This window comes from Sceloporus undulatus, chromosome 1 (genome assembly GCF_019175285.1).
Source record: "Sceloporus undulatus isolate JIND9_A2432 ecotype Alabama chromosome 1, SceUnd_v1.1, whole genome shotgun sequence".
Classification (NCBI taxonomy): domain Eukaryota; kingdom Metazoa; phylum Chordata; class Lepidosauria; order Squamata; family Phrynosomatidae; genus Sceloporus; species Sceloporus undulatus.
The window spans coordinates 237,463,829-237,490,055 of NC_056522.1; the positions used below are offsets into that span (position 1 = coordinate 237,463,829).

At 39.9% G+C, this 26,227-nt stretch overlaps 1 protein-coding gene across 5 annotated transcripts in view; it reads left to right on the forward strand.

The window, feature by feature from the left end:
• SLC12A8 (solute carrier family 12 member 8) overlaps positions 1-26,227 on the forward strand; it is a 98,531-nt gene that overhangs the window by 53,594 nt on the left and 18,710 nt on the right. For 4 of the 5 annotated variants that reach the window (XM_042447113.1, XM_042447117.1, XM_042447115.1 and 1 more), the window contains 4 exons: positions 7,753-7,866; positions 12,870-12,957; positions 14,788-14,875; positions 26,021-26,167. In XM_042447113.1, coding sequence (XP_042303047.1) covers positions 7,753-7,866; positions 12,870-12,957; positions 14,788-14,875; positions 26,021-26,167 — 437 coding nt within the window. The remainder of the gene's footprint in view (positions 1-7,752; positions 7,867-12,869; positions 12,958-14,787; positions 14,876-26,020; positions 26,168-26,227) is intronic. The other variant, XM_042447116.1, reaches the window with a different exon arrangement.

Sequence of the window (26,227 nt, forward strand, 5' to 3'; positions counted from 1 at the left end):
TCCAGTGGGAGGGGTGGGTCCCACAATAATTCAGCTGCCTGTTTGTTTGAAGAAGTCATTTTTGCCCCTTTGCATATGAATAATGCAGCATGACCTAAATAGCAAAGTTTCTCACTTCGCTGACATTGACTGCCGCTTGGAGAACAGGTGGAATCTATTCTTCTAACTTTGCTTGCAGGACAGGGTTAACCTGAGGGATCCTGTCTGAGTAGCTAGCCAAAATTGCATTCCCTGGTGCCTTCGAATGGGAGATCAGTTCAGAATCAGTATACAGTGACTTGGAAGGAACAAATAGTCATTGCTTCAGAAGGGTGGTGTCTTCCTTTTGGGAAACACGTCATTAATCTGTAGAAGCACATTCTTTTCCATCAAAAGATAAGGAAGCCAAATTTGCCCTTTCTCAGGGCTAGGCCTTGTCAGATTGTTTTTACCAGATGTGGGTAATCTCTCCTTTTTGGTGGATTTCCTTTGCTTCTCATGGGGAACTCAGAACCAACAATGACTGAACGGCTGACAAGGTTGGTGCCAGCACCCACCCATGACATTTGGGTGCCCTTCTCCTACCCAAATCAAAGTGCCCAGTATTCAAACCCAGACAGTTTATTCTAGCATCTGAAGCAGAAAATCACACAAACCTTTATTCCCTTCCTTTGCTGATTTTGGAGTGCTTTACACAGTCTGTGGGTTACACTTTTTAGGCCCCTGGTTTACTTTGAGCCCAGTCTTACTAAGGTATAGTTTTAGAACATTTTAAAAAGATGTACTAAAGTGAGACTGAATCTTTGGTTTCCAAGTCATTGGTAATGTATAAATTTGGGGGAAAGTAGTACAGTAGGTTCTTGGAATCCGCTGGGGTTTGGTTCCAGGACCCCCTGTGGATAACAAAATTGGTGGATGCTCAGGTCCCAGTAAATACAATGGCATAGTAGAATGGTGACCCATAAAATGGCAAAATGAAGGTTTGCTTTTTGCAATGTATACATTTAAAAATATTTTCAAACTATGGATGCTTGAATCTGTGGATAAAAAAAATCAGTGAATATGGAGGACTGACTGTAATTGGATTTTAAGACTTTGGTGCTTCCTCTCTTCCTGATTCATATTTTCTTCTGCCATTGGCCAATTATATTCATCAGTAGACACTAAGAAGTCAGTATATTCCAGTAAATCCCCAATCAGTTGTAAATCCCATAGATTACCAATGATTTACCACCCTAAGTCTCCTTCTCAGTCTTTGAGGCCCTTCACTTCCCAGCATCCCCCCATTTTTTAGGAAAAAAGTGAAAGAAGTAAAACTTCTTGGCAAATGCTTTCCCTAAGGTTTGGTATTAATAATACATATATCCATATCTAAGGTGGAAAGAAGGAAAATAAAATAAAATAAAACCCCACTTTTCCAAAGGCTAAAAGGAAGCAATTTGTTTTTTTAAAAAAAGCTGAATGATTTATAGGCCTGTTACAAACAGGTCAAAATAAAGCTGCTTCGAGTCACTTTGGAGATATGGTATTTCAATGATACATGAGTCCTAAGAGTCTGGAAGCTGCGCCAAAGCTGCACTCCAGTCCTTAGGGCTGAAGCGTGGCTTTGGTGCGGCTTTTGGACTCTTAGGACTCATGCATCATTGAAATACCATATCTCCAAAGTGACTCGAAGCAGCTTTATTTTGACCTGTCTGTAACAGGCCATAATGTATTTTAAAGTCATGGACCATTTCAGCTACTTGAAATACATGCTTTGTGGAAGCCCCACCCAGTCCAATCTGTGATGGTAACCTATTATTATTATTATTATTATTATTATTATTATTATTATTATTATTATTATTATTATTATTTTACACTGTATACTTTTTTCCAAATTGGATTACAAAATATAAAGTAAAACCATCCATATGTAAATAAACAAAAGGACAAAAAAGTAAAAAATCATAAAGTTATAAAACCAACATTAAACTGCAGGATTAAGACTCTCTCTGTGTGTGTTCTGCTATTGTTGTGTGCCTTCAAGACATTTCTGACTTATGGCAACCCTAAGGTGAACCTATCATGGGGGCTGAGAGTGCGCACCTTGCCCAAGGTCACCTAGTGGGTTTCCATGGCTGAGCAAGAATCGAACCCTGATTGATCTCCAGGGCTCAAGCCACTACACAACCCTGGCTGGCTCTCTCTCTCTCTCTCTCTCTCTCACACACACACACACACACACACACAAACGTACTTTGTACATGCTGGGGTATATTGTTCTTTATTATGATCTTATATCAGAGATGAGAATCATGCAGGCTTCCAGATGTTGTTGGAATTCAGCTCCCAGCATCCCTCACCATTTACTAAGGATGATGGGGTTTGTTGGTATGTATGTATGTATGTATGTATGTATTTATTTCTACCCTGCTTTTTCCAGATATTGTAAGTCAAAGCAGCTCAGTGTTTAAAAGAAAAAGAAAAAGAAGTCCTTAAAAGGAGTTGAAGTCCAACAGCACCTGGGTGGGAGCACTGTGTGAATCCCACCACCCGCTAGTTGTTCCAGGGTTGAAAACCTGGCATTGAGCTGAAATTGTAGTATTTTGGCGAGTCTCGCACACTCACTTTAGTGACACATGAACAAAAGCAATGAGTGATTATTGCTGTTCCATGCCTGGTTTAATTTAATCTATTTCCTTCCAGCATCTGAGAACATTTAAATCATAAGCAAGATATTTCTTGTTCAGTCTCTACGTTTATTATAAAAACTCCTGTTTTAAAAATACTTGCTGTAGTTCCACACCCAGCCTCCCACCTCTCCACCTTCTGAACTTGGGAGAACATTATAGTTTTCAGTGATCATCATTCCAGAATGTCTTCAGAATTGCATTGTTTAGATTTTGCACTGCAGTCCTGCTTCTCCATGCCAGAATCTGCTGAGCTTTAACTCTCTGAAATGGCTATAGCTTGAATTTCACCCAAAACTTGAATAATCTGTAATAAAGTCCAGGTTCACAGAACTTGGCATAGTGGATATCCTTTCGGCAGTTGCATAATGGCTCACCCCACATAACCACTTTCTTACTGGCAATGGCTTCACCTCTTGGGTCCTTTTCCAAGTTCTCAAACCATTAAGCAGAAACCTCAGACTTTGCCAAACCTTTAAGGTGTGTCCTACACTCTAAACTTCTCAGTGTCTGTAAAATCTGAAAAAGGACTTTTGTGTCTTCTCTTACTCCATCCCCCCAACACTTTCAGAGAAGCATACAGATGGATAGAAACAAATGTGTCCAGCTTTGTTGTGCTTTCTTTTTCTAGAAATTTAGACTGTGGATGAGAGGATCCCTTTATTTGCATAGGGAAAGTGAGTAAGAGAAAACATTGTGGTCTTTCTTTCTTTCTTTCTTTCTTTGCAATGGCTTGCCACATATTCTGGGTGTGGAATGTGAGGATAGCCTCTGTGCTCAGTATTGTTGTTCAGCTCTACTCCTCTGGGATCTCTTTTTGTCTGTTGTGCATGACTCTGTCTAACAAACTCCTCTCAGGGAGCATTAAGTAAAGTTTGATAACAAGTTCTGCCTCAAAACTTCATGAATAATAAACGTTAAGTCTTAGGTTTAACGGATCACTGATCATTGATTTAAGGCAACAAATAAGATAACTTTCTTTTTTAAATTTCTCTCTTATTTTGTAATGACTAAAGAGGGTGACAGAAATTACTTTTGTGACTCATCTGACATGTCTTGATAAAGTTGACCTCTGTTTTCAGTGGGCTCAAAGCAAGACATCTGTCATGTAAAACTTTGCCATTCACTACCTCAAGGGATAGTGATAATGTTTTATGGGATGGCTTTAAATGGGCATTGGAGAAATGGAAATTCATGGATGGGATTATCATTAGCTACTAGTTATGAAGGGTATATCAGTGCATCTCTCTATATCAGTTCTGGGGGCCAGATGTGAGAGAGTGCTGTTGCACTTGTGCACTTCCTATGGACAGCTGATTGGCTGCTCTATGGGTGCATCTACAGTACAGAAGTAATGCAGTTTGATTCCTCTTTAAGTGCTATACAGTGTAGCTCCATCCAATGGAATCCTGGGATTTGTAGTTTTACAATATCTTTAGCATTCTCTGTCAAAGAGTACTGGTCCTTCACAAAGCTACAAATCCCAAAATTCTGTAGGATGGCACCATAGCAGTTAGTGGTGTCAAACTACATTGTTTCTACAGTGTTGATGCAGTGGAGAATCATAGAGTTGGAAGAGACCACAAGGGTCATTTAGTCCTAGAACCATTGTTAGTGCTGGAATACATAGAAGAAGCACTCCTAAGTGTTGGCCATCCGACCTCTGTTTAAAGACCTCAAATGAAGGAATGTTCACCAGGGATGAGAAGAATATTTGAAGGTTCAAGGGGGGGAAACCAAGAAAGGGTCTTCTTGCATGTCTAGAGTCCCCAGCAAGGAGAATCTTCCTCTTAAGACCCTTTCCCCATTTTTCCAGTCCTCTAATAGACTTGACAACTATGGGCACTTTCATGCTACACAATTACAGTTTTAATTCAATTAACAAATTGGATGTGTTCCTAGGCATTATGTCTTTAAGAGAAGTAAACAAAAATAGTTTGAACCTTCAAGAGATGACCTGAAGGCTTCTTCCAAAATGCATCAGGGGATTACTTTTGTCCCCACCAGCCTCCATTTTTCTTATGATTTCTGTTTTAGTGGTTGAACCCAATAGCTCTTTACTTAAAAAACAAGAACACATGCTAAGGATGGTTGATAAGGCAGGCACTTTCCCCTTTTCTCTCTGTTTTGCAGTTCATGCATGTTCAGTAAGGATTTCAGAGGCAGCCACTGTTTAGCTTGCCTGTTTGGGCAGGCACACACATCTATAGCAAGATCAGCCAGGGCAGAATCCTGCTTTTTCCCAGATCGAGCTTTATTTCAGTATCGACCTGCTCACACCATTCCTCCAGCCAGGCATGTGGGATGGATAGGGTGACCTGAGCAAGACAGATCACCCATCATCAGCTATGATACCTATCAACAGACAACCCTCTTGCTTAGCTTTTCTCCTGCTGCACAGCTAAAGTGGTGGTAATGAGCAAGACAAGAGGGGACTGCAGGTATTGAGCAAGGAGGACCATTAATCTGTAATAGCTGGCAACAGGCAAACCTCCTCACTAAGCCAGTCACTCCATCTTCACTCTTCATGCAAGCCAGTACAGTATATGAGCAGGCACAGGAAAGATGTGAGCTGGGAAGGAGGATTTGAAAACTGCACAATTTTTTTATGATGTTCTTGCAGCAGGGAGAACATTTTTTAAATTACCCATCCTCCCCTGTGAGAAAGAATAATTTAAATAAGCACATCCCTAAAGTCCACTATCCTCCAAGGCAGTTGGTTACACTGTCAGCAGCTCTAACCATCAGGAAATTCTTACTTATATTTACGAGGAATCTCTTATTTTATATTTTCATTGGTTCATGCAGCAGAAAGCAATCTTCATTTTCTATATAACATACCTTCAGATATTTAAAGATGGCTACCATTTTGCCTCTCAGTCTTCTCTTATTCAGGTTAAATATACCCAGTTCCCTAAGCCATTTCTCATAGGGCATGGCTCCCAGATCATCCTGGTTGCCTTTCTCTGGATATGTTCCATCTGATCAGTACCCTTCTTAAACTGTAAATAGTAAATAAATAGTAAAGTATAAATATTCAGCATAGCTCTTCTTTTGTTTAAAAGTGTTTCTGCCTTTGGAGTGACCTTTCCCTAGGGCCTGAAAAAAAAAGTTGAAGGGTGAACTCCTATACACCAGCCTTCTTCCACCTGGCACCTTCAGATTTGCTGGATTACAATGACAACGATGCCTGAGTATGATGAAAGTTGTAGTCCAGCATATCTGAAGAACTTCAGGTTGAGAAGACAGTTACATGCAATTACTTGGGCTTAGGCCTCAATGAATACAATGGATTTTACTTTGGGTAAATATGCTTATGGTTGCACAGTAAGCAGAGTGCCCAGTAAGCAGATTTCTATTTGGTGTAAATTGTTTGCATTCTTTTTATAGCTCCCCAAAATGAGTGTAATTTCATTGACTTGCCCCTTGGACTCAAATTAGAGATGCAAATATGGACTTCTGCAATGCACTCTACATGGGGCTACCTTTGTATCAGGTTCGGAAACTTCAACTGATCCAAAATGCAGCAGCCAGGCTAATCACGGGCACAACGAGATTTGATCATATAACACCTATTTTAAAATCTCTACACTGGCTGCCAATTCATTTCTGGTCCCAGTACAAAGTGTTGGTTATTACCTTTAAAGCCCTAAATGGCTTGGGCCCGGGTTACTTGAGGGAACGCCTCTCCCTGCATAATCCTCCCCGCACACTCAGAATTTCTGGAAAACTGTCTCTTAACCAACATAAGGTGAGGTTGGCGTCCACTCAACAAAGGGCCTTTTCGGCCGTGGCGCCCTCTCTATGGAATGCCTTACCTGAAGGGATCCGTCTTAGTGGATCAGTGGAAGCCTTTAAGAAGGCTTTAAAAACTCATCTCTTCCTTCAAGCCTTCCCTCCTAATTCCGTTTAAGAATATATTCCCCTATTGATGTATAGTATTTATGATTTTTGATTTTAACAATGTCATTGGATGTTTTAAAATTTTGCTCGCATTTAATCTATTTTAATTATCTACTTTTAAGATGTGTTTTTTACTGTTCTTATTGTCTGTTTTTAACAATTTCTGTACACCGCTTTGATCGTTGGAAAAGCGGTTAATAAATGAACAATTTATTATTATTATTTATTAACTTGTAAAAAAGATGCTATTTGTGTTTCAGAATTCATAAAGGTACTTTGTTGACGATGGAATAACACAATCATAGCTTTGGGTATTTAGATACTAAGGTGACAAGCATTCACAAACTTCCAGTTCTGTCAGAAGGAATATATGTTTTACTTGTTATATCACTGTGGCAACCTGTTGAAAGAGGATGCTACTGGCTGGTTACTTGGAGTACCACACAATTGATGGCCGGAGACAAGGACTGCAGCCATCAACTCAGAAAGATCATGTAACACACCAAAGCCAATAAGGTTCCACTGGTCCTATAAGCTGCTGATCTTGGGCTATCTTCTTTGCCTGAGCGACTTGTTTACTAGACTACCCTTTGTAAGCCCTTTCATATTATATGATTATAGTACTATAATTCATGACAACATCCCATAGAATCCTGGGATTAGCAGTTTATGGAGGGGGCTTTGGCTCTTAGCCAGAGAGATCATTTGACCAAACTACAAGCCCCAGGGCTCCATACACTGCAGCCATGGCAGTTAAAATAGGATCATAGAGATATAATGACTTAGTGTGAAAAGGCTCCAGATCTCAATTCAGAACAGAATGTGTATATTCTAAATATGTATGTTTGCTGACTTTTAAATGTTTTGATCCCAATAGCCTTGTTAAATATTCCTAATTTTCATAAATCTATTTCTCATAAAATGTTTTCACTTACTCTATAGCATCACATTCCAAAAGCATAATGGATGATCCACATTTCAGACACCACACAGTACCATATTGCTCTTAAACATTTGTTCTGATATCCCTATGATTCACCTGCACTTTTTGTATTGTATTTGTTAAAAACAGGATGTCTCCAGAGATGGTTAGAAATGGAAATCAGAGAGAATGGAAATAGAGAGAGCAAAGATAAAGATTGTAGCAGGCTAGGCCATTAAACATATGCTGCTGTTGTTTTTACTTTGAAATATGCAGAACATGGTTTTGTGGGCTATTCTGAGGAGCTTCTGTTGAACAACACACTGCCAGACTACAGCCCAGGGGAGTCCTTCTTCACTGTATTTGGAGTTTTCTTCCCAGCTGCTACAGGTACTGTAGAATTTTATAAGACCTATTTTTAACCCCCTCTTTTAAAATACAAGTCCTTTTGTTCAGGCTTTTCAAACTTTATATAAAGAAGCAAATTGGAAAAGATGTATTGAAACTAGCCATGTAACCCAACAAAACTCTTGCAGATAGAAGTGAGAAATAGGAAAGTGAAAAAAGAACAAAAAAGAGCAGGGGATTGGTCAAAAATTGGGAAGATGCACATACTCCCAGTTTCTGTACACTCTAGTAATAATTGTATTTACTTGTTTATTTAGAGTTTTATAGACTACCCTTCAACCAAAACAGTTCTCATGGCAGCTTGCAAATAATTAATGTTACAGTTCTCTGCCCTCAGGAGGCTTGTGGTGAAAATAAGACATGACACAAAAGGAAAAAGGAATAGCAGTGGGAGGGGGGATTAAATCCAGGAGATGCTGGCTGCCCTTCTTTTCCTCAGAGGCCCAAGCAATGGAAGTTGGAACATGGAGGGAGAGCCCAGGGTGACCAGATGTCCTCCTTTCCCAGGGCATGTCCTACATTTCAAGCTTCTGTCCAGGAAGAATGCCAAAAGTCCTCCATTTTGAGCATGACTAAGAAGTACATTGAGTAACGCCACATTTGCAGCTCCCCACATTTTCTGTCCACATTTTCATCTTTCCAAGCAGATGTTTTGAGAAATCCTATCCCCCTATTTGCAGTGAGGGGAGGCTGCCAAGCACTTGCAGTGTTTGGGCAATACATAGACCAGAATGAGGTAAGCTCTTGGTGCATAGGGGTAAAATTGGCATTCACTGCAGATGACCATCCTTCATATGCAGGGAGACTGTAATGAGACATCATGAACAAAACACATGGAACATTATCTGCCCCTATACTAACTCTGGCAATATGTATATAGAGAATGAAATAACCATCAACTCATGTTATATAATCTTTCTTTGATTATTTTTTTAAAAAAGCTAATGAAGAGCTTCCTGCCTCCCTGACAGCTTATCTGATTTTGTTTATTTAAATGTTTGTGGGTGAGAGAAACATTTGAAAGCATGATTTGTTGCATTGATATGTTGCATTTTGGATGTATAAAACCAACATAAATAAGCACATACAAACCCTAATAGCATATCCTACAAGCATCCTGATTTGGCAGGGACAGTCCCAATTAATCCTCTACCATTCCACTTTTAGAGTTTTAAGAATATCCTAGTTCCTCTCTCCTCCTTCCACTTCCTGTTTACTCTTTAGTTTACTTCAATTGCTGCAAACTGAGAGGCGGCCTCTAGCTGCCCCTTTTTCAGCCAGATCAGGGCTGTGGCAACCAACCGCAACAACCCTGATCTGGCCTTTCCAGAGTGCAGAAAGGAGTCACAAAAAGCAGCCCCTTTTTGTGCTCTGAAAAGGGCGTGATAGCCACAGCTGTAAGGCAGTCTTTTGGAGGAGCGCCATGACACTGCACACCATGTAGTAGGGCGCATGTCATCACAGCGCCCTGAGGGTGGAACCGGGGCGTGCATCGTGTAGATGCTATGCCCTGGCGGCGCCCCCAGGCAGGCCCAAAGTGCCAGTCTGCACAAGGCCTGAGTTCAAAATGCAAAAATAGTTTGCACTCAGTCAACTCAGGAGGGAGAGAGAAGAAGAAGAGGTGGAACCTCACCCTTACTAGTAGGCTCAGGCAAAAGCAAATTGCTGCAACATCTCCTGCCTTGTGTCCTTCTTTGTTAATAACATTTGTCTTCTTGACCATACTCTGCTGTCATTTGGCCACACATGCCCCAATTTTCATATGTGAAATGCTGGTGGATATGTAATAGTACATTGTCTATAGGTACATGATGGCAGTAGTTTCACCAAAGCAACATGGGTCTATCTGTGGCCAATGTCTGGATAGGAAACTATGTGGCAGAGTTTGGAAATGTTATGTTTTAGGATCTAACTTCCCAAACCCCTCAGCCAACATAGCAATGGCTCAGATATGTGTAATCCAAAAAAGTAACCTTTCCATGTTTTCCTGGGGAGTGCAGGTTTTGTGGGGTTTTTTTTCCCCATGGAGAAAAAAACAAACAAACAAAAATAAATATAATATAAATATGAAATGAGGAGAGTCCCAGGAAGAAATACAAGCTGGCATATCTAGTGCCAAAGTACAGCTGCTCTTTATCCTAGATAGGCCTGAAGGAAGAATATTTAGGAAAGCCACAGTAAAAACTACCCTTGATGTTGTTAAATGGTTGTTAATGCCTTTTAATTCTTGGCAACTAGGAGAGAAGCCAAAACTATCAGACATAATTTATTTCAAAAAGTGCTGGTGATTTATGTCTTTATTAGTATTAGTAAAACCAGTAGCTATGCTAAATGTGCTCTCAGAATACAGTTTTTGTGCTTGTGTGTTAAGCATGCTATTAATTTGCAGATGACAGAATACTTCCCTCTTTATTTTCTAAGGATTTATAACATTTATTCAGACATAACTGCTCACTCTGGCCATGTACCAATAGCATGGGATAATTGATATCTCTTTCCTCTTGTTATTTGTGTTCAAATCATACAAGTATTCATGGCTGTAGATTACCATTTTCTCCTAGTCCATGTACTGGGAGGCCAATGGCTACATCCTCATTGGTGTGAAGAGAGGTTCAAATCTCCAGTGAGTATCGCCTGACCACATTCAGCCTGACCTTGGTTCATTCTTATTTATCCTGACCTATCTCATTTGATCCTTGTGGGGTTATAGGAGAGCCTTGTACACTGCCTTGCATTCACTAGAATATAAATGCGATATAAGGTCTTTGAGGCCTGATGACAGAGTAGCAGGAGGTGAAAACATGTGATCTTCCTGGGTAACACTCTCCACACCAGGTGACACCCTAGGTAGTGATGCCACTACACATCTAGAGTCTGTTTTGGTATGGATGAGGGCAAACTAACTGAAACTTAATCCCAACAAGAAGGAAGTAGTATGAGTATAAAAACTGACAGATTTGGATAAGATTGTTTGCATTCTCACTAAAAGATCAAGTTTGCATGCCACCCCTCAATTATCTTGAATCCTGGGCTCTGTAGAAATAAACAAGTACCTCTTGTCAGCTGAGCCTGATGCCATCTCTGAGGCAAGGTTCACCACTCCCTGGGTTTCTTAAATGTCCGGTTGATGACATATGTATGGACGATGTAGGCACTTATGTGCTTTTACAGTCATTATGGAAGGAGCTATCTAGTAGCTCCTTATGAAGCCCCTTCTTCCTACCCCACAAGGCAGTTGCATACTTGTGACTCCAGTTCTCATGGTCTTAAACTCCCATCATCCATCACCATTGGCTATGCTCGTTACTGTTGATGGGAGTTGTGTGACATGTTGCTGTCCACTCCTACTTTATTTGACATCTACACAACTGAGAACATCATACAACTCTGCTCTTCTCCTTTCTATGTAACAGGATTTCAAACATTTCAGATGAAGTTGCTGGCTTTCTTCCTAAATGTTTTGTAATGTAATAGTAAAGAAATGGATCTGTCAACTAAGGAATTAAACTGTTGCATGAGCTGCATGCAAACTTGTGGGTGTGGGAGATGTAGATTTTAGTGAGTTAGAGCAGAAGATTTTTATAACAACTTTAGATAGTTTTAACATATGCACAGAGAAAACCATTCCAGACACAGACAGACAGTTGCTTATAATACAGATTTGTATGTGTGTACGTGGAAAAATATTCCACAATTTGGCCATTTTGATGGAAGTACTGTATTTGCATAGCAATCTAGAGAAAGTTTATTGAGAATTAAGACCCACTGAACTAGAGTGGTATAGTGGTTTGAGTGTTGGACTAGAAACCCAAGAGACTGGGTTTGAATCTCCTCTCTGAGCCATGGAAACCAATTGAATAGTCTTGAGCAAGTTACATTCTCTCAGCCACAGAGGAAGGAAATGGGAAAACCCCTCTGAACAGATCTTGCCAAGAAAACAGTGTAAGGGATCTCTATAAATCAGAGTCAGCCTGAAGGCACATAACAATAAAAGGCCTGCTGAGTTTCATGGTAAGTACATTTTGGATTGTAGCCTTAGGTTTTAATAATTTATGTATATGAAATAAACTAATACCTGGTACTAGAAGGGCACTTCATAGTTACTGGGATTAGAATGGGACTTTGGAAGGCTTTTACAGAATGTGACAATGTAAAAAGTATATAGTACAGTATGTCCAGTCCTTTTGGATTGGGTACCCTTTCTTGGATTGGTTCCAGACGCTCTCAAATGAAGGCAGAGCCTAGGTGAAAGGCAGAGGAAGATTCAAAGTCAGGAATTGGATTCTAGGCTGCAGTAGTTAACACTGTAAACTGCTGTTTTGGCTCAGGAGTTGTGTTCTTTTATTGGAAAGAAAGGTGTGTGCTGGAGCTGATGAATAATTCTCTTTTCTCTGCCAGTTGAATGTGCATTTGTGACTGTTGCTTGCCCAAAATGTTACAGTCAAGCAGTTCATAATTCCCTCCCTTCCTTCTTTTCAGTTAAAGAGCCCACTCTACCCAAAATGGCAGAGGGTGGGTAAGAGTAATCAAACATAAAAGATGGAAACTCTTTCTCATGAAGGCTCATGTTCCACAAACATTTGTGACAAGAGTTTTCTTGTGAACATGACGGGACTGATAATACATTTGGAGTTAACTACTCCTGTGATATCTTTTGAATGATTTGCCAGCTTGAATGTCAGGGAACATTTAGAGAGGGACTGTTTTCAAGTGATAGTTTAGCGATAAACCCTTTTGTTGTTGTTGTTTTTAAATCAGTGCCTGTCTTCTAGTACCATTGTTCCAGTTTGGAACAAAGAACCTTTTTGTCGGCATGATAGTTAGCAGCCTGTTGCTACTGGATACCTGATTGCTTAATCACAAAGCTTGTATACATGGCACTGATATCAGTACCTGCACCCGTGGGGTGTGTGTTTTAGAGGCTACTGTTGTAACAGCAATCTAACATAATGTCCTGTTTATTTTTGTCTATGCCCAAAATGCAGGTGTGATGGCTGGGTTCAATATGAGTGGTGATCTAAGAAAACCTGCAACGAATATCCCTCTAGGATCACTGTCTGCTATAGGCATCTCGTAAGTCTCTTGAAAACATGGATGTGGGTTGTGAGGGGTGCTGGCGGATCCCTCCATGTGTGTATCTCTTAAGTGTGATAAATTCACTTCATATTCCAGTTGACCCTGGCAGATTTTGGCAATCGTTCAAATAATAAACATCCATTGCCACTTTCTGCTGGACCTTGAAGAAGTTCCTATTTTCAACTCCAACTCCCAGAATCTCCTAGTCAGCTTGAAGTACCACAAAGTAGTTTCCCCAAGCTCTGTCTTCTGCCCTGGACAGTTTAACAAAGGGATTCGTGAATTAATAGTCTTCGTCTTCTAGTCTTCTAAACTTTTTTTTCTGGTGTAGAAAGACTTTATTTAAGAATTCCTTCCAGAGCAATCATCCTGTCTTTGGACTGATATAAATCTTTTGAACCCCCCCCCCCCCCAACACATCTTCCAGTGGGAAGAAAACTTTTGAGGTAAAATTAACAGTCTGAGCCATCCATTGGAGATCTCGAGAGAAATCCTACAGCGAATTGATATTAGAAGAAATTCTTAAATAAAATCTTGTTAGATGTGATTTCATAAGGAGTGGTCTACACTGATGTTTTTCGCTTCAGTTTACTGATGTATGATTTGATTTGTAGGCAGACGTTATGATACAGTAGTTAAAGTACTTGGCACTGTTCCTAGAGGTTGTCTTTTACTGGAGAACTTCAATAACTGTTAACTAGAGGATCTAGAGGTTCTTTTGGCTGGCTTTAGAGAAGTCAGAAGCAATCATTCTGTGGCTTACAATTCGCGAGAGTGCAAATAAGACTTTGTTCTTTAATCACATTTGACTGATGAGCCTGCAAATGGCTTCAGATGAATCTAGACTTTAATCCAAGATGAACTAGAGAGAGAGAAAGGAAAAGGAAGATTGTAGGAATTCCCTTAATAAATTATGCCACTTGTCTCTTTCATTTCAATTTCCTTCTTGTAACCTACATTTTTTATTAAGCGTTTGGCTCAAGATTCTTATTTTTCAGCCTCGACCACACAAAATAGATGACAAAACAATATTAGTTTCAGCTAACATATAAAGTATAAACACAATTGGTAGACTCTCCTTCTTTGGAGGTCTTTAAACAGAGGTTGGATGGGCATCACACAGGAGTACTGTAATTTTGTATTCCTGCATAGCAGGTAGTCCTGTGGTCCCTTCCAGTCCTATGATTCCATGATCCCATCTTTGGTATGTATGCATTCATGTAACTGAATTGTTTGTGATCAAGAGTACAATGGCTAAACTTTGGGTGACCCATTGCTCCTTGGCATACTGTGGTTTATAGACTAAAGGTTATTGTCTTCTAAAAATGTGAAAATGTGGTCTTGTTTTGCTCTTGTGCCAGCAGAAGCAGGGCTCCAAGAGGCACTAAAATCACTTGGGTCCACACAGAGCTGGCCATATGTCTCCAAATCTGGGAGTAGAGCAAAGGCAACCATATACTGTTGTTATTGTGTATTGTCAAGACATTTCTGACTTACGGCGACCCTATCACAGAATTTTCTTGGCAAGATTACTCAGAAGAGATTTGCCATTGCTTTCCCTTGGGGCTGAGAGTGTGTACCTTGCTGAGAGTGTGTACCTTGCCCACTGGGTTTCATGGCCGAGTGCAGAATCGAACCATGGTCTCAAGAGTCATAGTCCAACACTCAAACCACTACACCACATTGGCTCATTACAGTAACCATATATTACTGTAATTAATTGTTTGCTCAAGTGAAGAACATTATGTCTTGAGGCAATATATGCCTGAATATTTTTAATAATTGATGATTCCCATCTTTTTGATGTGAATATTTCTTTGTTTGCAGGTGGTTTCTGTATATAGTCTTCGTTTTTTTGCTGGGAGCCATTTGTACCCGAGAAGCTCTTCGCTATGAATTTATGATAGCAGAAAAGGTAATTAACTAAGTTAACTAAAAGCATAAAACTGATTTATTCAGTATTGTGAAGAAAAAAAACAACAGTGGAATTTTTGTGTCCAGGAAGCTTTTCCTGTGTGTTGGCAAGACATTCTGAATGGTGGAGGCAGTATTTGGCCCCATTCCCACTGGGCAAAAAAAGCGGCTTATGTTGCTGTGATTGTGACTCGGATTTTTTTTCTGAGTCATATTCAAATCTGGTCCCTCGTTCCCATTACGAAAGGGGGCAAACGGACTCGGGTTTTTTTTTTTACCCATGTTCTCGTTCCCATTGAAATTTTCCCTTACTTACATTGAACTGCATTTGCTATTTCAGACTCATCCAGCGGAAGAGAACTCTTTTAGCTCTTCTCAATTTGTTTTAGGGTTTTTTTTAACATCCTGAATAATTTGTTATCAACAGATCACTAACCAGCCACCTCTGTGCTCAGATCATTTATGAAAAAGTTGGAAGGCACCAGCCCTAATAAAGATCTTATGGGGGACACAAGATCTTACATCTTTCCATTATGTGAACTGTCCATTTACTCCTGTTTTCTGCTTCCTATTCTTTAAGCAGCATGCCATCCACAGACGAAAGTGTCACCTTACTCAAGTAAAAAGTGAGGATTATCAAAAGTTTTTTGGAGGTCAAAGTATACTATATCTACCAGGACAATCCTGTCCATATCCTAATTGACACCTAGGGGGCATTCACATTCATTTTTTTGTCCTGAGTAGATATGAATCATGCATTGATGCATATTGGGTTAGTTATTCCCATTTTGTGTTGGGTTCGCAAATCTCTTTGAGTCATTGTAACCCTTTGTTATTCACACATACCATCATTTTGAGATAAAATGGAGCCACTTCCATTCTCTTGAATGATACAGAGTAGTTTGAATTGACTTGGAAGCTTATTCACACTGTCAAAGATGAGCTTTGATGCAGATCTTTCAGAAAAACTCAGGGGGAAAAACAGTATTGAATATCCCGGGTTAAGCGGGTTTTTGCCAGTGCCCGCCCCCAAGTAAATCAAGTGCATCGATGTGTGTGAACAACAAAGATTCAACCCAGATCCATCCTGGATTATTTTCATAGTGTGAATGGGCCCTAGTTGACTAGTTGATGAACTCTACAAAAGTTTATGAAAACTCTGCAAAAGGCATGTTGATTCTTCATCAGCAATACTTATCCTTCCATATGTTTGATTATTTTGTTTGTTGTTAATAAGCATTTAATAAGTATATCCATCTCTTGTCCCAGAACAGAAAATGAAGCTAATCTGTCTATAATTTTAGTGGATCTCCTTCGATCCAAAGAGCCTAACTGAACATAAAGACATTGAACTGTGCAAGTCTGTGGAACACTCTCAGTACACTGTGACCTAAATTTCCAGACATTTCCTCTTGTTTCTTCATGTTATTCTAGAACAGTTAGGGAATAATAAATTTAAGACATGGGATCCAAAAGCCAAACCAGGTACAAGATTATATACTTGATTAATGATCCTGCAGCCACCTGGAATATGTTTCAGTTCTGCCATAAATTTCAGTGGGATAGTTTCTTGACTAGGGATGTGTTGGCTCAGTAGTTAAGATGCTGATTCTGACAATTGCAAGATTGGCAGTTTGAGGCCCAAGTGCCACAAGACAGAGTGAGCTCCTGTCACTAGTCCCAGCTTCTGCAAACCTAGCAGTTCGAATGCATGCAAATGCAAGTAGATAAATAGGTACCATTTTGATGGAAAGCTAATAGCGTTCTGTGCAGTCATGCTGGCCACATGATCACAGAGTTGTCTTTGACAACGCTGACTCTCTGGCTTAGTAACAGAGATGAACACCACCCCCTACAGTCGGACATGACTCGACAACCTTGTCAAAGGGGAATACCTTTACCTTTTAGTTGCTTAACTTCATGATGCTTTACTTTAGTTATTCTTTTGTATTTTTTTTAAAACAGACCTAAAAGTTAGTATAGCTTAACATTCAGTGTTAAAGCTGTTTCACCAAACAGTAACTATCCAATAGCAGATACATTAGGTCATGCAAGCTGAATAAATTTTTTTTTTTAAATGCTGCCTTTGTCTGCAAAGTCTCCATGGCAGTTTGTAAATGTAAGCAATAAATTAATTAAATAACTCCAGAAAAAATTACCACAGATATCTATGATCAATGTAAACCATCTGTCAGGGTTGTTTTGCAGCAGTAGCCGTGGCACTATAGCCAGAAGTTGGGAAAGGATCATGCCAGGAGGTTACACCAAAGACAAAGCAAAGAGGGTTAAGCTGGGGAACAAGCCAAAGAATAAAAACCTGGGGAACAAGCTTTGCATCAGAAGAAACCAACATAGGAAAGTCCAGCAATGTCTGGGCAAGGTCCCAACCTAAATAAGAAGGCCTTTGTAGCCCTTCCTATAAAAGAGAGACAATGGCTGCCAACCTGGGTGGGCAGAACCAGTCCAGTATTTCAGAATGCTTTACTTCCCAGAGAGATGTTCCAAGTTGTAGTCTTAGTGGTTTACCACATGAAAGAACTATACACAGTGCCACAGAATTCCCAGCTCTAAATTCAGCAAGAATTTGTTCGGCATAGGCACAACAAATTGGCATAGTCACAATATCATATAAGAATTGGCATGAGCACAAGAAAATGAATTAATCAAAAGCTGCTGAACTGAAAATGTTGAGCAGCAAAACTGGGGGTGGAGAGAGGACAATAGAATTTTAACTTATCATCTCCATATAGCTTAAAATGTGAATGCAAGCTCTAGCAAAAAGTGTTCTCTTTGAAGCAGAGGCACAAAAAGACAAGGTTATCCTGAGGTATTTTGCTGCCTCACATGGAGGTGAGGCCTCCCCACTACCACTTGTAAACTTGCAAAAGATGACCAGAGTGGCAGGTGAATCTTCTTGCAGTCAGGGTGACCTGATGTCCTCCTTTCCAAGGACATGCCCTGCATTTTTTTAAAAAATAATCTTTATTTTATTAAGTAAAACAACACATATAAATACATAACATAACAAAGACACACACATCAATCTTGACACAATCTAAATACATCAATCTACATCAGCCACACAAAACTCATATAACATTAAACTACATTTATCTAAAAACTAGACTTCCTTGTCTTGGGCTTCCTTTCATAATTTTTTTCTATAAATCCATACTTCCTCATATTATAGTACATTATTTCTTTATCCAGTCAAATAATTTATACAAACAGCGAAAACCAAAAGTTTATTCTAGCCCTAGATAATAGCTAGAATTTTTTTATTCTTTTAAATAACTGATAAATGGAGCCCACCCCTTTTGGGAGTGATCTAATGTATTCCCATGTAATAACTTAGTTAACTTAATCTACTTCCATAAATTCACAAACCATTCTCCAGTTGTTGGACATTTCTCATCTTTCCATTTTGTGGCAAATAAAACTCTTGCTGCCATTACCATATACAGCAATTTCGATTCTTAATTTCTCCTTATATTTTTATCATTCACCATATTTAAGACATATCCTACATTTCAACCTTCTGTCCAGGAGGAATTTTATAACAGCCTCCATTTTGTGCATGACCAAGTTGCATGCATTTATATTTATATTAGTGTTTTTGGCTTTTGTTTGGTAATGTCCTACATTTTATTGAATGTTCTATATTCTGCAATGCCTTGTCCTCCTTTGCAGTTAGGACATCTGGTCACCCTGCTTTCAGTACAATGGCAATAGGTCAACACCTAAGAGCTGCAGTGTAGCTTTGGTGAAAAAAGGTAGGTCATATGGTATATACACAGCTCTGTTCACTCTGCAGGCCCTTTCATTCTACACTGTTATAACAACATGATTACATTTCTGCTGTTACGGCAGCCTTCTGTGGAACCCCTGGAGCTCGTAGTCTGATCAAAGGTACAAGAAGAGCTCTCCGGTTAAGAATTCTAAATTGAAAACCTCAAGATTTCATAAGATGGTTCCATGGCAAAGTGAAATGAAAGCCATACAATTTTGTAATGTGGAAGAGCCCTCAGTGTCCCTCAGGATTTGGGACTTGAAGCAGCCATGTCAGCCTAATGGCAGGGCTGGCTGTGATACAATAGAATATATGTATAATATCTGTGGTCAATGTGACGTAGTGGTTTCAGCATTGGACTAGGAATCTGAAGACCAGGGTTCAATTCCCGCTTGGCCAAGAAACCCACTGAATGACCTTGTGCAAGTCACATGCTCTCAGCTTCAGAGGAAGGCAATGGCAAACCTCCTCTGAGCAAATCTTGCCAAGAAAACCCCATTATAGGTTTTCCTAAGGGTCGCTATAAATCAGAAGGAAATTGAAGGCACGAAACATACACACATAATGTCTATATTATACAAATAGCAATGAGAAGCATAGATGAGCAGACTGTGGCATATAAAATGTGGTCAGTGAGACAGTGAAAGGGGAATGCAGGAAGTACATTTGCCTTTTTATTTTTCAGAGCAGGGAGATTAGTTCATCTTATAATGCACCAGGATGACCGATAGACCCTCCTTGCTCTGGCAGGTAAATGAAGACATAACAAGGCTTTCCCATTTTGCTTTGATTTGTGATAGAGAAAACCAGAGCTTGAAGAATATAATCTTGTAGGTGCTGGTTACTTCTTTCCTTTTCTGCAATGGGATTTCTAATTCTCATTGATAGTTTAAATGCTAACACATCTTATACAAGGCTCTATAACCAAAGATTGCCCATAGAGTTCCTTTCAGTACCTTTTATGTCAATGGGTGGTGAATGTACTCTAGGTTTTAGCCAAATCCAGGGGCATTACTAGGGGTGTGTGTGGGGGTGGAGAAGGTATGGCCCTCTAAGAAAATGAGTGGGGCTGTGGCAAGAATATGGAGGCTTGAGTCCCCCACCCCCTGCTGCCCTTGCTACTAGTCTCTTCAGGGAATGTGGAGACCCGAGTCCTCCATCCCTTGCTGCCACCATCCTTCAGAGTACCTCAGCCCTCCAAGGAGACAAGCAGCAGCAGTGGCAGGAACGTGGAGAACCCAGCCTTCCACCTGCCCCACTGCCGCTGCTACTCATCCCTTTGGGGTGCCAGGGCACCCAGAGAAAATGAGCAACCGGGGCAGCAAAAACATGGAGGTCTGAGTCCTCTACATGTCCAGTCATTAAAGGAGCTGTCAAAGGTGCTGAACCTGACCTCCTGCCCCACAGGATCAGCTCCCTGGATAGTACCCAAATTTCAGACAAACCTCAGAAGCACCTCTGGCATGGAAGCCACGACCTGAAGAGGGTGAGGTGCTGCTATGGTGGGCCCCTGCCCATCATTACATCGTTGTTTTTAGCTCCATGAAGAAATCAGGGGCGGGAGGCCAAAAAGAAAATTTTCCAAGCTCTGGACAAAACATATATAGAAATAAACAACCTCTTACCTGTGCAAAATGCCTGTGGAAGTCTATAATGTGGAATACTATGTACTTTATCCTTACCTTAGCCTTGGAATGTCTATACGGTACTTTTGCAGAACTATCATTTGCCAGATATCTTTTTGTGTAAGAAAAAATCTGGAAATTCTCTAAAATAGTACTTTTAGCACTAGCCAATATGGTGGTCTTAGACTTTCTGTTGGAAAACCTCTCTCATTTCCTACAAAAAAATTAATTTGAGCAGCTGCTGTTCTTCTACAGATTTCTGTATTATTATAATCCCTCCATTAGTAGCCTCAGGAACTGAAATAGGCCAATATTCCTAAGCAGTAAGTATTCTGTATTGTTCACTATATCCCATTCTTTCATTAAAACTTCAAACCAACTTAAAATCACGAACCACATTGACTCTCTTTCAGAATGCAGAACTTACACTTTCATTTTTATCCCAGTGTGACTGTAATAAATGTAAGAGGATTATTAAATGCTAGACATTCCATGGCAATGGATATATATGAAGCCAATATGAGGTGATGAAGTCTTGCATGCAAAAGGTTTTCTTTGGTTTTCTTGCAAGCTTATTGTTGATAGAATTGTGTTCTTATCTTTTCTAAAAGTCTAAGGACACATTCTTTGTAAAATTCAGCAAGTTAACCATATGCATTTAAGAATAGCTTCCTTAATCAAATACTTGTGCTGGGGGGGGGGATAAAAGAGCAGGGGAGACAGAGGAGGCATAAATTGAGTTTATACAGAAAGCATTTCAATCTGTTTGGTTGATGGCTTGCCCTTGGATTGCCAGCCACACATTCAATGGCAGCTGGTAACTTCCACAGCACTGAAGTGATGAATCAGGAATTGAATCCAGAATTTTAATTTAATTTAATTTAATTCTGAACCTTATCTCCCCCAGTAGGTATGCTGTCTTGGATTGCTTCCTTAAAATTCAGCCTAAAGCCTAAAGCAGATTTAACACTCTACTGACATGGGAACCACTGGGTATTTCCAGGTGGATTTTTTAAAAATCAAGAAACGTCAGATTTCATTCCTGTACAAACTAACTTGATTTTGGAGACCTGTTTTTGTTTTTGTTTTGTCTTGAGTATTTCCTGGGAGCTCTCAGCATTATTTAAAAAGTTTTATTTCTACCCCCCATGTTGGTTTAAATTAACCCAGTACTTTCCAAAATGACTGGCTTGGTTATTTGCCAGTGTGTTTCTACTGTCTTAGGCATGGATGCAGAATAAACATAGCTGTTTCCAGGACACAGATTCAAGTGAGGAGAAGAGGAATGTTAGCACTAAAAATGATCCTAATACTTTACCAGCATAATGTTGCCAATTCTCTTTATCACTTTGGCTTGCATGTAGTAGGTTTTTTTCTTTTTAAGTTTCAATGGAAATTGGTGAAATTAATTTCTGAAATGTTGCACAAGGCTGGATGTGATGTGATCAGTTGGAAAGAGAGGGAGAGAGGCAGGGAAACCTAGCATATTTCAAGAGATAACTAGATGAAATGCCATGAATATTTATGTATAATCCAAGCAAAAAGAACTGGAAACTCTGAGGCAATCTAGTTGAGTGCATCATCACCATTATTACTCTTCATCAGCAATTTTAGTTTTTCACTTCCTCCAGCAACTTTTAGGAGAGAAGTTGTGGATTATTCCACTTTACCTTCACTGGAGCCTTGCAACATTAGACTAAGGGAAAGTGGCAGGGTCAAAAATGTCACCCAGTAAGCTGCATCATGATGAAGCAGGGACCTGAACCAGGTCACTGAGCCCTGGTGGCGCCGTGGTTAAATGCCTGTACTGCAGCCACTCACTCAAAACGATAAGGTTGCGAGTTCAGTCCCAGTTAAGGGGGTTCAAGCCTGACTCAGGCTTGCATCCTTCCGAGGTTGCTAGAATGAGTACCCAGATTGTTAGGGGCAATTAGCTTACAGCTGTAAACCGTTTAGACACTGTTAGTTCAGTATTAGGAGGTCTATAAATGAAGCTTTTTTTTAAAATGTTTCACACTATTCCTACTGTGTAATCCTATATTAGGAGTGGAAGATTACCTTCTGGACTACAACAGGGTTGGGAACCATGTCACTTGGGCCTTGTCTACACGGGTGATTTACCCCAAGTTGCCCCTGGACTTGCTGCTTACACGATGCAGGGCCAAAACCCCAAAATGGGTCTGGACTGTCTTCACGATGCCTGCACCCAATTTGGGGCTTCTTTCACCTTAAATAATTTGCCATTTGCTGAAGGTTTTTTTGGTGGGTTTTCAGGAACAATGGCAGCTGCCTTTTCACTCATGGTCTGTGCAATTGTCCAGTACTGCTGTGGGTGCATGTCAGTCTGAACAAGGTGTCCAGTGTTGATAACATGGCTGGGCACCTTGTTCAGACCTCAGCATCTGCACCGGATGATGAACAGGGGCCATGTGGGAAGGCAACTGCCCATTGTCACTGTGGAAGAGAGCCGAAAACCCACTAGATACAGGGTAAATTCAAAGGGAATGTAGGACCAGAATACAGTGTAGACAAGTCCTTGAAGGCTTCTTGTGGACCTTTGGCAGGGCCCAAAATGCCTCTGCCCCCCCCCCCCCCCATCCCTTGGCAAACAGAATGGTTAAAAACCCACTTGTTTTTCACTTGCAAAAACATGTTAGGGCTCAATAAGGCCCCTTAAAACTGTTTGGTAGAGTGGGTCACCTCAAAAGAGCCACCTTGAAAAAAGTGGTATATAAAGTGACAGATCTACCTGGTCTGGTCTGCCAAGATGGCTCTTGAGATGAGATAGTGCAGCCCTCCAAGAAGAACAAAATGGCAGTATGCAGCCCTCTGAACTCCAAAGCATACCCAAACCTTGGCTACTACTGCCAGAATCCCTCAGCCAGCATGTTAGTCATCCAAAACATTGTGTTTCCAATATCTGTAATATGATAGCACACCATTCTTGATGGATTTGCTTTACTTTATCCATTTTCTGCCCTGGTTGAGAATTCAGTTTGTACCACCTTATCATAAATGTCTTCTTAGCGACTATTATGGAGAAGGTGCATGGTGCAAAGCTGTTTCTTTGAATTAGGAGAGTGAAAGCAAGCCATATGGAAAATGCTAGTTTAAATTTTGCTTTTGAGGAAAACAAATGCTCAGCAAATTCTTTGGGAAGGAAAGTTTTAATCCATCTTTATGCATCATGAAACACAGGAAACAGGAGGCAAGATTTTTATTTCCATTTTGTGCAATGCAAAATGCTGATGATGTAATGAAAGGATTAACATGCAGTTTGCTGCTGGCAGAATTACACTTCACTGGTCTTGAGTGAGAGATTAGATTTAAAACAAATGATAGTTTATGTGCCATTTATTCTTAAAGGAACATTTCTCTTCAAAAGCAGTTTCTGTTTGTGTGTGTGTGTATGTGTGTAAGAATGTGGTGGTGGGGAAACAAAGAAGTGAAATAATGGGGCATGAGGGTAAATTAAGAATTCCTTGTGAAGAATTCGTCTTCATTACAATTTTTCCCATACTTTTGACCATCTCATTGAAAAGACTGCTTCCTCCCAAGCTGTGAATGGAATGTCAAGTGGCATTTTCAAAAACAAGCACTTTGGATAACTAAAATTGTATGCAAAGCTCGATACAATCAGCTGTTTGTTTTCAAGTATACAGTAAGGTGGGTGTATTATTATAATTGGCCACAATACTGGTTTTTATTTTTATTTTTATTTTTGTTCCTTTGTTCATATGATTACCCAATTAAAACTGATATTTCCTAAACCCTAACTTACCTTTTCACTATTTTTTTTCCTGTTAACAACATGCTTTTATTGCACAGGAAGAAAGAAGCTTCATTTTGTTTCATGGAAACTTTATAGGCTTTTAAATGCTATGTGAATTTTATACCATCTGTCTCATGCAGAGGTTCACCATGTGTTGGGGCTGACTTGAGGCAGTTAACAACAAACATGTATCAGCATAGTTATGCAGTTGGGTAGTCAGGTGTGCCACAGGTTCCACTGTCGTGAGTATACCCATTCTGCAGCTGTCAATTATCTGAGGAAATGGGCTATGGGTAAGAGCTTGTGATTGGTTGCAGGCAGGTCCACATTTACACAACCTCTGAGAAAGCACAATGACTTGTCTAATGATTTTTCACTAGCATAAGAGGATTCCTACCTGAATGTTTAATAACTTCAACTTTCCTCCACCCCCAACACCAGTTTCCCTTCGCTGGATCCAGCAAAAGAGCATGACTAGGATTAAAACGCCCACAAGAAACTGCAACAGTGGTAAAATAGTGTGCAGAAGAAGTAAGAGTGATGCTAGATTATCTTGATCAAGGGACAGCTTGGTTGAGTTTCTTTGCTGTTAAGCAGCTGTTTTTGTGCTTGCTTTTGGTCCTAGATCATTTGTCTTCTTCACAAACCTGATCCATCCACATTTTAAATCTGTTTTTAGGCCTCCTTCTATCCTATAGAGAGCACACATTATGTAGTACAGAACTGACTGGCCTGTAGTTCCTGCCATGAAAACAAAAATTTAAAAATCCAAGGAGATAATGCTAGTTTTATTTTGGGGTTTTTTTTGTACACATAATGGTGTTTTGGTAGATTACCAATTAGACCCAAATTCCAAATTTTAAATTTGGCAACTGCTTGAAGAATAAATGCTGCATTCATCATACCATACCCTCCAACTGTCTCAATTGTAAAGGGACAGTCCCACTTCTTATTCTGTCATCCCACATTTTTAAAATCCCCCAGTTTCTCTCTTCCCCACTCACTTTCTCCCTTTGGTCTCAGATTACTTCAATTGGTGCACAGTTCAAAGTGCAAAAATATTTTGCATTTGTTAACTCAGTGGTGGTGAGGGAGGAGGAGGCAGATTTGTACTCTTCCCAGTAGCTTCAGGCAAAAGCAAACTGGTGCAACCTTTCCTAGCTTGTCAGTTTTTCCTCATTAATAATGTTTTCCATGTTGAACACAATCTGATGTTGCTTGGCCATACATTTCCCAGTTTTCAGGGAAATACTGGATGTATGTGATAAACTTAACTGAGAATTAAAACCTGTTGAACTCGGTGGGACTTACTTCCAAGTTGACAAGCACAACTGTCAAATTATTATGTTCTTAAAATGGAAATGGCATGCACATTTAGGACAAGAAAGTAAAGACACAATCCACTCAGTGAACTTACGCAGATGCCTATTTTCAGAGTTTCCATTTAAGACAGTCCATTCAGTTGTATTATTGTAGATGTTTTATTTTGTTCTTCAGTTTGACAAAAATAAAATAAGTGTGCCTTTTCCTGTTTGATCTGTGTATGCAAATGCATGTTCCCAAACTAAAATTCAGTTCAGGCTTTCTTTCAGTATGCAATTAGAATCAAATACTGTAACTGCTGTTCTACTGCATTTCTTATAATCAGTACAGGTTTTGTTTGAAATTGCCTCTTAAGTGGAGTGTTTCCCATGGAAATGGTTCACTCTCTTTGAAGCTCATACTTGCTGTGCAAAGCAAATTAGGGTGTATACTTTCATGTTATTAATTAGAGTTGCAATATCGACCAGGATGTTTTTCTGGGCAAGCCCTGCTGAAATGTCACATTTTAAAAGATTGTTGTGGAGCAGCTGCCATTCATTTCAGTGAACTTATGCTAGAGAACTTCTCAGTGGTTTCGGACTCAAGATGCTTGTAGTATTAAGCAAGAACAACATGCATTTTTGTTTTTATTTTCAGGTGTCCCTGGTGGGCTTCCTATTCTTGCTTGGTTTGTACATTTCATCTTTAGCATCCTGTATGGGTGGCCTGTATGGAGCACCCCGAATCCTTCAGTGCATCGCCCAAGAGAAAGTGATACCGAGCCTAGCATTTCTTGGACAAGGGGTTAGTAAACAATGAAAGCCTGGACTCATCTGCCTGTGCAGTACACAGTGAAGATTATTG